The sequence below is a fragment of the Epinephelus fuscoguttatus genome, linkage group LG14, assembly GCF_011397635.1.
Source record: "Epinephelus fuscoguttatus linkage group LG14, E.fuscoguttatus.final_Chr_v1".
Lineage (NCBI taxonomy): Eukaryota > Metazoa > Chordata > Actinopteri > Perciformes > Serranidae > Epinephelus > Epinephelus fuscoguttatus.
In genome coordinates this window covers 3,667,599-3,678,986 of record NC_064765.1, presented here as the reverse complement: position 1 = coordinate 3,678,986, position 11,388 = coordinate 3,667,599, and the positions used below count along the sequence as shown (strand labels likewise).

The 11,388-nt window shown below is 44.5% G+C and overlaps 1 protein-coding gene across 5 annotated transcripts in view; it reads right to left on the bottom strand.

The window, feature by feature from the left end:
- Window positions 1–274: 274 nt before the first annotated feature.
- LOC125900837 (neuronal PAS domain-containing protein 3) overlaps window positions 275–11,388 on the bottom strand; it is a 489,872-nt gene continuing 478,758 nt past the window's right edge. For all 5 annotated transcript variants that reach the window (XM_049596087.1, XM_049596089.1, XM_049596091.1 and 2 more), the window contains one exon: window positions 275–5,561. In XM_049596087.1, coding sequence (XP_049452044.1) covers window positions 3,922–5,561 — 1,640 coding nt within the window. In that variant the 3' untranslated portion in view covers window positions 275–3,921. The remainder of the gene's footprint in view (window positions 5,562–11,388) is intronic.

Sequence of the window (11,388 nt, the reverse complement as noted above, 5' to 3'; positions counted from 1 at the left end):
CAGTTTCTTCACAGGTAAATGAAGTGATTTTTCAATATTTGTAATTCTTAAACACTATGTATTTTTGACAGCAGCTGTGATTAAGGTTTTTACGTTTTTAAAATCACCAGCAAAGTTTTCATTTTTCGACATAAAACACAGAAAAAACATTGAAACAGCTTGGACCGGCTGTTTGGTTTTTGTTACATGTGGGTGTATTTCCTGGTTTCGTCTGAGTTATGTGCACCCCTCCCGCCCTCCCCCACCCCCGTCACACCCCCTAACCCCGCCGCCCGATCCCCTCTCTTTACCAAATGGGGCCCTGCCATCCGTTTGTGCCCCGCCCCCCGTTTTCACGCAAAACCGCCAAAAGTAGAAAACGCTAAAATCCAGAGGAGCGCGGAAACAAAATGCTCCTGAAACGACTGAATTGAAACATTCAACCACAAACGACCCACCAATCAACCGACAGATCAAGTGGACCAATCACATTCCCCTTAGTGAACACAAAAATAAATAACTGTTAAATTTCATAAACCTGTTTTTTTTCTGTTGTCGTTTAACACGTTAGTCGCAGTAACAAGACATTGATTCTTCACAGAAAGCACAGACGCTACAGATTGTTTTTCCTGATGTGAAGGGGGGGATCGGAGGCCCGGGTCGGTTTGACGATACAGACTTTATTCCTCCAACAGGCCTCCGTCCCCGTTTGGGCTCGACAGACTTAAAAAAACACAAAAAAACGCTGGACCGAAAGAAAACAAAAAACCAAAGAAAACCGAGGGATCGATCACGTGAAACGCATCGGACGAACTTACTAAACATGCAGTTCAGTTTTCCAAAACACCTATAAAAATAGATTTATAGTGCGAAATATTTTTTTCTTCTTTTAATTTCTTTAGAAATCTTTAAAATCGTTTTTTATTACGTGTCCTGAAATAGTGATTTTTTTTTCCTCCCCCCTTGAACCACTTGTGTAACTTTGTTTGTCCCGTGAGAGAAGTTTGCGCAGGAAGTCAACAAGTTCGGTGGGAACCAATGAAATACACCCAATGCACACAGGAAGCCCCAAGGGACTCTGGGAAATGTTTCACAACTGAGGCTTTTGTGTTTTTTATTTTATTTTCCAGGACTACATCTAAAATGCTACTGTAGGCTTTTTCCTCGTCATAATTTAACTCTATATGTGTAAATATTTATTAGTCGCTTAATACTTTGCTTGCAAGAGCTGGAAACTGCAATTCCCAGAATTCCTTAGCGGCAAAAAACATGGCTCCATAAACCTTTGAGCTAGTTAAAGAATCTTTTCATCTCTGAGAGAAAGGACGGCAAGATAAAAAGGTTTGTATAAGACTACACAACAGCAAAAAGCAATAGCAGAGAGAGAAAGAGAGAGAAGGATTAGAAAACCAACAGAAAGAAAAACGAAACGAAAAAGAGGTTTTACAAAGACAAAAAGGAAGCAGCGAAAAAAAAGGTGGACTCTACAAATTTTTTTTTGTTTTTTTGCAAAGGCCACCGAACACGAAATTCCACGAACCTCCACTGGTTTCACTAAGACTGCAGATAGAGGGAGACGGAGAAAGAGACGGGGACAGAGGGAAAGAGGGTTGTCACTTTTTGGGGATCCCCAAATAGACCCCACCCCTCTCACATGTAAGCCCCGCCCACCTCCCCTCCCCCACACTAGAGATAGAGCACAGAGAAGACAAAGGACAAAAACAGCTACAGTAGCTCAGTATATACTGCATATAGTCAACACACACAGAGAGAGAAGTCGCCATGAAAGACTTTTTGACAGCCAGTGACACTAAACACATCGGTAACACGTTTTTACGGCTTAATCACACTGGGTAATAAGGTATGACAGGATGGTAAAGACGGGGCTGCCAACTTTAAAAATGTCGTGGATGTTGTGACAGTTTTTTTTTTTCTTTTTTGTTTTTTAATTATTACTTGTTCTCATCTTTTTTCTCTTTTTACCAAAAAAGTAGAAGAAAAAAAAGTTTTACAAATGAACGAGAATCACAGTGCTTTTAAAACACTAAACTTGTGAGATTTCTTTTTTTTCTTTTTTTTGGCAACGGAGGCTGGGGAAGAAAAAACACAGAACAGAAGAACAACGACAAAGACGACATTGTTTGTTAAAGGAATGTGATTTTTTTTCTCTTCCTCAAAAAAGTCATATTCTTTTTTTTCTCGTAGTTATTGGATTGATTGTTTGATAGATTGATTGATTGAAAATGCATGTCTTTATTACAATCTCCTTGTTGATATGTGTTTTTTTTTTTATTATCACAGGGTCCGGCGATGAGATGGAAGAGAGTGGATTGTTTAGGAAAATCTCGTGGAGGTGATTCTGGTTTAGGAAGAAGAAGAAGAAGAAGAAGAAGAAGAAGAAGAAGAAGAAGAAGAAGAGGAGGAGGAGGGAAAAAAATAAAGTAGTACAAAATAATCTAAACAGTGATCAAACAGGAACCGGTCGAGGTTTTCAACATTCATTTTTCAAGTTAGCGACACTAGCGTATTAGCCTCAGTCTCACTGAGAATTAAAAGTGATTCAGTTAGAAAATACACAAACATAAAAACAAACACTATGTAGCCTAAAATTCAACCAATCGCCTCCATGTTGCCATGCGGAGCTGCCCCTCATGGCCCAGTCAGATCAAGCGTTCCTTTAGACAAACGAAGGAGGGACGTAAAGGGTGAAACATGGAGATGACGTTGCTGATTTAGAGGTTCTAAGGTTCTTGCTGTGTTTCTGACTTTCCTGAAGGTCAGAAGAGAAAAAATAAAATTGTTCCCCCTCCAGAACGAAAAAGTACGATCAGTCTGTCAACGAGCTGTGGGTTCGTTTACAGCACCCACATCAGCCAGCTGAATCAGGGTTACTGGACGGTCGGTAGCACCATGAATTTGTAGATCGACAGGAAGAAAAATGTAGACGGAGAGATCACAGAGTGAGAGTTAAGAGAGCGAAACGACAGATTTGAGATGAGAGGAGATGTAGAGGAGGTTATGCTTGGTGCGAGACCTGTAGGTAAACTCCTGGGATAAAAGAGGAAGTAGTAACATTCGATAATTCACAGGTCATTACCCGGCTGAAATTGCTTTTTTTGTTTTTCTTCTTAATGCTTGATTCGTAAGTTAAATCTGAGCTAGAATATTTTTATAAAAAAAGGAAGAAATGAAAGGAGAAAAAACAGCATTAATTCTCTAAACTATTCCCTCAATCGAGAAACGTCCGCAAAAACCTTTTTTCAAAAGATTATTATCTCTGAGACCTTTGTCGGGCGCAAGAGAGCTCCCTCTGCTCGGTTTAAAAACGTTCTTTTCAAGCCTTGATCACATCAAGATACATATGGAGGAGCGCCGCATAGAGTTTTCTGTCCGTTACAAATCCCTGTACCGTCCTCCTTTAAATACACACAATCAGCATCTTCATAAAGACGCATCAGAAACAAGTCAAATAATAAAAATTATCCCCGTCAGGCTCCAGCGGAGTCCTTAGGCAATATGAATTCTCTGTAGGCAAAAAAGGAATTCTTTACAATAAAGAATAGTCAGTTTTTTTTTTTTTTGTTCATCTGTTCATGAGAAAAATGTTGCTGATCGCAAGAAACAGGAGCAAAGAGAGAGGCTGAGAGAGGAGGAGAAGAGGATGAGGAGGAGAGAGAAAAAAGATAGAAAAAGGGGGACATGTTTGAGGGTCATTCATGTCTATTACACAAGCTCAGTTGCTCAGATTCAAAGTGCTAGAGTACATTTGTCATCCTTTCCTGTCCTTTCTCCCCTCTCGGAAACACAGTGCTGTGTTGATAAAAGATAGCAAGTAAATAGTCTTTCTTTTTTTTTTTTTTTTTTTTTACTAGTGAGTAGTCTTTAACTTTGACACAGTTGTTGATTCCAGAAACACAGTAATGCGGTCTTGAACGTTTTGCGTTAATCCTCCTTCCTCTCCAGAGTCGTCTGCGTGGTGTGGATCCCGTTGCTGTACACCGGGAACGGTAGCGTCGAGAAAAGTCCCTCCGCTGTGGTGAAAACGTTGGCTGCGGTCGTCATCTGGCCTCCCAGGGCGTTGTTCCCACCCGTGGCTGCCGGAGATCCGACAAATGGGCCGGCGGCTGCCGCTGCTGACATGTTGAGCCTGTGGACGTGGTGGTACAGCATCTCCATGGGCGTCTTGGGGTCCAGACCGAACCCCGAGCTGTCGACAAAGTTCATGGCAGCATTGGGGAGGAGATTGCCTTGGGCCATGGCCAGGGTGACGTCTGCCGGTGCGTACCTGATGGTGCCGGTGGTGTAGACCCGTGGAGCTGTCGTGCTGGTAGAGGCCAGAGTCCCTGTGACCCGGTGGACCAAAGGGAGCACCACGTTACCAGCCTGCAGACGCTGTAGTGCCTCAAGGTCACCAGAGTACAGCAGCGAGGAGGAAGAGGTTGATGAGGACGAGGACGAGGATGAGGAAGTAGAAGAGGAGGTGGTGGGAGTGCCTTGTTGCTTGTCCCGCGGAGAGGCGGAGAGAGGAGGGGACAGGGGGTCTGCAGAGGAGGCGCTGGAGGGAGGTGCTAAACTGGCAGCGCTGGAAGCAGAGGATGGCGCAGAGCTACCATTGTAAGGAGGCTTCCTCACTCCTCCTGCTCCTCCCTCAGTTCCAGGAGGGGTGAGGACCGAGTCGGGAATGGCTACCTGGAGAGAGCCTCCCTGGGGTGAGGGGAAGGTCTCGTGGTTCCCCGGAGCGGCGGGCTTGGAGGTCATGCTGTACGGGGACTCGTTTCTGGAAATCTCTCTGTTGGGCGGGAAGTTCCAGATGCTGCTGTCGTTGTCGAAGTTGATTGGCTCTGCCATCTCCGTCTTGATTTTTAGGACCGAGGATGTCGCATTTGCACTGTTTGGGGAGTCAGCGGAGGTGAGGAGGTGGGAGGAGTTGGCAGGCGTGGCCTGGCTGGGGTCAACCAGCGGTGTGGTATCTCCCATGGCGACAGGGCTGGGCGTGGTTGAGGAGAGACGGAGCCTCCTACTTCGGGATCCGTCCCATTTCTGCACTTTCCTTCTCTTCCGCCTCTTCTGGAGCTTGTTTCCAGCATTGGCGCTCTCACAATCCTGCACGCCACCGTCCTCTTCCTCTTCGTCATCATCATCCTCCTCTTCTTCCTCCTCCTCTGATGAAGAAGTTTGCGAGTTGTGCAGCTGTACTTCTTCCCCCTCTCCATAGTGCTCTACTTTGATATGAAGCCCACTCAGATTACCCAGTCCTCCGATGGCGCCCAGTCCCCCCAACCCTCCCAGTCCTGCTAACCTCCCCAACCTTCCTCCTCCACCTCCACCTCCGCCCCCTCCTCCTCCACCTCCTCCCCTTGCCTCCTCCTGTTCCTCCCCCTCTCCATCTGAAGGTTCCAGACTGTCATCACTGTCCTGGCTCTCGGGGTTACTTGAGCTGTCTCCTTCCTCCTGACGCTTCATTTCCTGTTCAGAGGAGCAATGTGGTTGGCCGGGTTGCTGCTGACGCTTGCTGTCTGTCTCTGGGTCCTCACGTTCTGATTGGTGGCCTGGCTTCCCCTCGGACTTGGCGTTCTCATTGTCTGTTGAAGAGAAAGAGGTAAGTTGGTTAAAAATCTAAAATATCTCTACAGAATATATGATGGATTGACATTCATGGTCCCCAGAGGATGAATCCTCTTTAATGATTTCCTATCTTATTTTTTGGTGCAACTATGAAGGTGACAGTTGCAGTTGATATTAAAATATCTCAACAGCTATTGGAAGGATTGCATGAAATGTGGTTCAGACATTCATGTTCCCCTCAGGATGAACTGTAAAAACTTTGGTGACCGTTTAAATAATATTTCACAGGATTTCCCTAAAAAACAATGTTTATATTTTCTTGTTTTCTGTGCTTTTGACACATTTGGGTGCTGTGGATACAAGCGGCCGAAATGAGTTTCCTCCATGGGGTGTCTGGGCTCAGCCTTAGAGATATGGTGAGAAGCGTTTGGAGTATAGCCCCTGCTCCTTGGCGTCGAAAGAGGTCAGTTGAGATGGCTCGCGCACCTGATAAGGATGTCTACTGGGAGGCTCCTGTTAGAGGTGTTCTGAGCACATCCAACTTGTAGGAGGCCTATCTTTATATCTTTAACCTTGTGCCACCATCATCAGGTCAGATTTTTAATTTGTCAAGTACTCTGAGAATCTAAGACTTTTCCCATCAGCTTTAGCTGCACTTTGTGTTAGCATGCTAACATGCTAAACTAAGATGGGGATTATGGTTATACCTGCTATATATTAGCATGTTAGCATTGTCATTGTGAGCATGCTAACATACTAATATTAGCATTTGGCTTAAGACCACAAAGGGCCGTCCACACCAAGAATGAGAACTGTAAGGGGCCCTACACATGCCATGTCTTTTGCACGCTCAAATTCATTGTTTCCAATGTAGATGGGTGGCAGGTGCGCTCAAATGCCAGAGCGGCACTCTTCACAGCATAACCCGGTCTCATCTCGCCGAAATTCAGCACCTGTTCAGACACTGACAAATAAAGCCATCTTTTCATGTTGGTATGATATGCCGCCAGTCACTGTAATTGTTTATGGTGGTCGGTGGCGTCAGAGGAAAAAGGCATGACAACAACAAAAGTTAAGGCAGCAGAGGTAGGGTGGACAGGAGAGGTGGTGGATGGGTCCAGCAACCACTGACTTTACCCTGGGAGGCCAGTGTTTGCTTCCTGTGTGATTGTAAAGCCAAACCCTGTTGTTTTTTGTTAAACCAAACCACATGCATGTTGCCAAAACGTAACTACGTGCCTTTGTTGTTTGAAGGGAAAAAAAAAATGTCAATCTGCGGTGTTTTACCGATGTAGTGCTTTTATTTTGAAAGAGACTGTATACAAACTGTACATTTCCTGTGAAAACAAAATCTAAAATCTAAAGGGTTCGTCTTCTGGGGAGCAGAAACGTGATCAGGAAATCTGATTAAAGTTGACATGTTGATTTTTCTTGTTCTGATGTTCGGTCTGGGAGATCACCACAATCATCAGGGTTTATCCTCTAGGACACACGAATGTTTGTACAAAATTTCATAGCAATCCATCCGATAGTTGTTAAGATATTTCTGCATAATTTAGAAACAGACAAAATTATTGTGGCATAAAAACAAAAGCAACAGGCTCTTCCATAAAAAACCCTGCTTTCTTCCCTTGGCTGAGAAATTGAGGATTCAGTTTGTGTATTTGAATTCCCGTGCTGCGACTCTCAGGTGCTGATCCTTTTATTTTCCCAGACAGGATTTCCATGTGTTGTGTTGTGTTGTGGCCGCACTGATGTGTGTTCAGTATCTGTAGCTGCTGCTGTTCAGGCATGTTGGCTCTGTCCAGCCCATTACACACACAACACACACACACTTCAAACCCTGCCAGCACACACCGAGGCCAGCGGCTGCCCAGCTGGCAACGCTCGGACTCCCTCATGGCACCTGAAATGTCGACTCAATTGCTTTGTCTGGGGAAAACCTTGTATCTCCATTAAGTGTGCTTTCCAAGCAAAACAGATTTATTCTCAGGCTGGAATCAGAAACGGACCTGTGGTTTTAAGTGTTTCCCAGAGAGCCAGGAAGGGTTTGGTTTGGTTTATTTATAAGATACCTCATATCAGGATTTGTCAGATATAAAACAATAAAGACCTGGAATTATTTCCATTGTTGACGATGCTGTTTCCACAGTCCACCAAATTTTATCAAGATGGAGACAGGCCTTTACAATAACTTAGAAAGGAAACATAGATTAGATGATTCTAATTGTTTAATTGAGGGTTTAATTGTCATCAGGGTTGGGTTTGCTTTCAGACCTAGAGTCATCTCCTTTGGTCTGAATCAGGGACACATGTTGTTCCAAAGTTATAAAGTTGTATAACTGCCTAGAGTTGGTTGGTGTTCTCGCGGCAGCATTTACAAGAGGACCAGATCAAATGCCTTGTGTGAGAAAGCTGCTCTTGATTGGTCAGAATTTCCATGTGGGAAAAATCCAGGAAGTAAAGCAAACGTTGAAGAAGAGTACACTTGCAAGATAAATGTGACACTTTCTAATGTCACAATGGAGGGACAACTACGCAGGTTGATTTTAGCGCTGCTCATCGTGGACTATATTGCTGTCATTGTTCATTTTAGTCAAAGCATACAGTTTGAAAACGAGGCAAATGCGGCTCCAACTAGAAAACAATGTTCTGATGCATTGGATGTGCTGAATGTGCATATTAAGGCAGTACAGGAGGAGGTGCACATTAATAATCCTCCAGGACTGTAACATGCTCATGTTTAACCCAAACAATGTGTCATGTGACTGCAGTTGGTTCAGCGGGAAATTTTTCCCACATGGAAATTCTGACCAATCAAGAGCAGCTTTCTCACACAAGGCATTTGATCTGGTCCTCTTGTAAATGCTGCCGTGAGAACACGAACCAACTCTAGGCAATTATACACCTTCCTGATGTGGACCAAAGCAAGACCACTCTAGGTCTGAGAGCACCCTCAGTTATCTCATGAGACGAAAAAACCCCCCAATCTATTATTTTGTTTCTGTCAGCCCATTGGTTCCTGCTGAAGATGTAAATCTTTAAAAACACCTCACAAATGTGCCATTTGTTTTATAAAACATTGGTGGTCACTAGTTTTTATCAAACAAACAGGAGGAAATAGTCCATTTGTTGGGGGCTATTTTCAGCTGCGGATTAATCCACATTTAGTTCCCTATAGGGAGGATTTGCAGCAGCTGAACGGCGTCTGTGGGACTGAGTCAAACTTGTCCAATTTTCATGTTAAAGTCATTAATATTATGTTGTACTGCACTAACGGAACACTTTAATAAAAAGGCTCTTTGTTTCTGGCACCTGCACCTTCTGGCTCTGCACAGATTGCATCCTAACAGAACAAAGGTCAAAGGCCAGATATCTCATTTTAGAATATGTTGAGCCTGAGCACCTCGGGCCTGTTGGAGCCCGGCTGAAGCTGGCCGCCTCCTGCAGCAGCTGGCGTCAGTTTACAGCCGACAGGGTGCCAGAATCATTCTCCTCCAGCAAGAATAACAGCTGGCACTGATTCTCATCATGCCAACACAGGCTGCAGGACTTGATAATATTATGCTCAAGGTGGAGGCCCTGCATTGGTTTAAATTCAACTCTACTGGCAGCGTGTGAGCTTTGTCTTCTTCAGTGTTGGCTGTGTTTGGGATGTCGGTGACACACAGTTAATCCTTAATTTGTATTTTTGGATCTGAATTCAGTGTTTTTAAGATCTAATTTCTTCTTCTGTATGAATGCTCACGTCAGGTTATAGTCTCTGTTCTTTTAGTTATTGTGATTCTAGTGAAACGATTAAGATTACCTGTCTTATTTTCAGTAATTCATATATTAAACAACTAAAAAAATGCAACTTAAAAACACAATTTGTGTCAAAGCTTCTGTTGTGTTGTTTGAGAATTAATGCGATCTAACTGAAACACTTTTATGTCATGTATTAACCTTTTATCATGTTCATTGTTCAGGTACCACAGAGTCAGATCACCTGTGGACTGCACCTTCACCTTTACTTTCCCCGTAGACTCAATGAGACAAAAGCAGCTTCTCATTTTGAGCCTGTGTTAACTGTCATTGGCAGATTTGATGAGCTAAAGCTTGCTAGCTGACATTAGTTCTTTGAGTTAGTTGAAAACTGTTTCCAGCTGACTTGTTTTAAGATAAGAACCCTGCAAAATGGCCTTAATGCTTTGGACAGCTTTGTCCATGATGTCACACTAAAAGAATAAAATCTTAAAGCTTTGAACTCAGCGTCTTTACCAGATGATGATTTTGAGAACATGGAAATAAAGGGGTAACACTGGTCTTGTAGTCTTTGTATTAAAGTAGGATGAGGAAATGTATCATTGAGAGATCGAAACTTGGTTAGGTTTAGAAAAAGCATTATGTTTTGGGTTAAAAAAAACAACAACACATGACCTGACATTAATATCACCATGGCCTCTAGTTTCGCAGACCGGGCGAGGCAGAGGCGCAGCGCACCTGCGCTTCGCCAACTGGGTGTGGCCAGGCGGATTTTGCAAGTTTGGTACACCGTGCGCCTGGCGCAGCTACTCTTCTTTCCCACCTCCGTCCCTCCTACATGCGCAAGTCGGAAAGAGGGAGGAGAGAAGGCGTGGAGTGGGTTTTACACACATCACACCAATCAAGTTAGTCCCTCTCCTCGCCCTTAAATGCGCCGCACGAAGGCGTAATGAGAGTTTACTCAATTCGCCATGGCAGAAGACAGCAGCAGCGTCAGACGGCCAAACTTCTCCCAGGAGGAAACTGATGTTTTGGTCCGGGAGGTCCAAGCTCGCAGTGTCCGAATATACGGAACTGTATATTCTCGCGCACGCTCTCTCTTTCTCTCTCGCAGTCTCACTCTGTTTCTTTTCTTTTGACTTTTCTAAGATGACAGATGCTGAATATATACTCCCTATCTGATGCTGTGGCTGTTTGTGGTTGGCTGAGAGGGATGTGAACTCATTTGTGTTAATCAAATCAGGTTGGGTTTCCATTACGCGTGCCAAACGTGCCAAACGGTGCCAATCCCCTGATATTCTGGAAACCTGCCTGTGAGGTTTTGGTGACATGTGCGCACTGTTCGCCGGTCAGCCAGACTTCCACTTACACCGGCTGCGCTCCCCCTGTGCTGACAGTAGACCTGGTTTCAGATGGCGAGCTTTTAGCACACCTTCGGCGAAGCCTTTTGGCACAAAACTGTTACTGCGCCAAGCTGGATCTGTCGACACCTCCCCCTGCTGCGCCGCCACACCCATCTCAGCGCACCTCGGTCTGCCAAACTACCAAACTGAGTGCGCCTCGGGTTGCGCTTCTCGAAACTAGCTCTGCGCGGGGTTCACCACCCTGCGCCACCCTGCGCTGCGCTGGGAAACTGGAGCCCCATATGTTAATTGTGTAAGGTTACCTTAAAACAACTATTGGTTTCACACTGGAAACAAAGTTTGGTCTCCTGGTTGAAAGTCCAGTTTTGTTTGACCCATTTATCTCCCATCTCCCCGCCTTACATGGACTTTCTCGCTCTTTGTACTCCATCAATTGCTGTCAATATTAACTATTGCTGTGGATGTGTTTACTATGGACTTAAAGGCTGTTGCATCTCATAAAGACGTCAAAGGCTGCCTTCTGTGTTGATATCTCACACCAAGGGGTGTGACAACAAGAACAACAGACAAACAACCAAAGAGATGGTGCTATAGTACCTCTAGGAAGTCCCGTCTTTATGCCGCCTTTGCATTTTTACACAGACCCAACCAACAGCATGTCATTCCTCTCTCTCATTTTTGCCTGCATACAGGCATCGCCAAATAAAAAGAGGCGTGATGCATGTGATATGTAGAC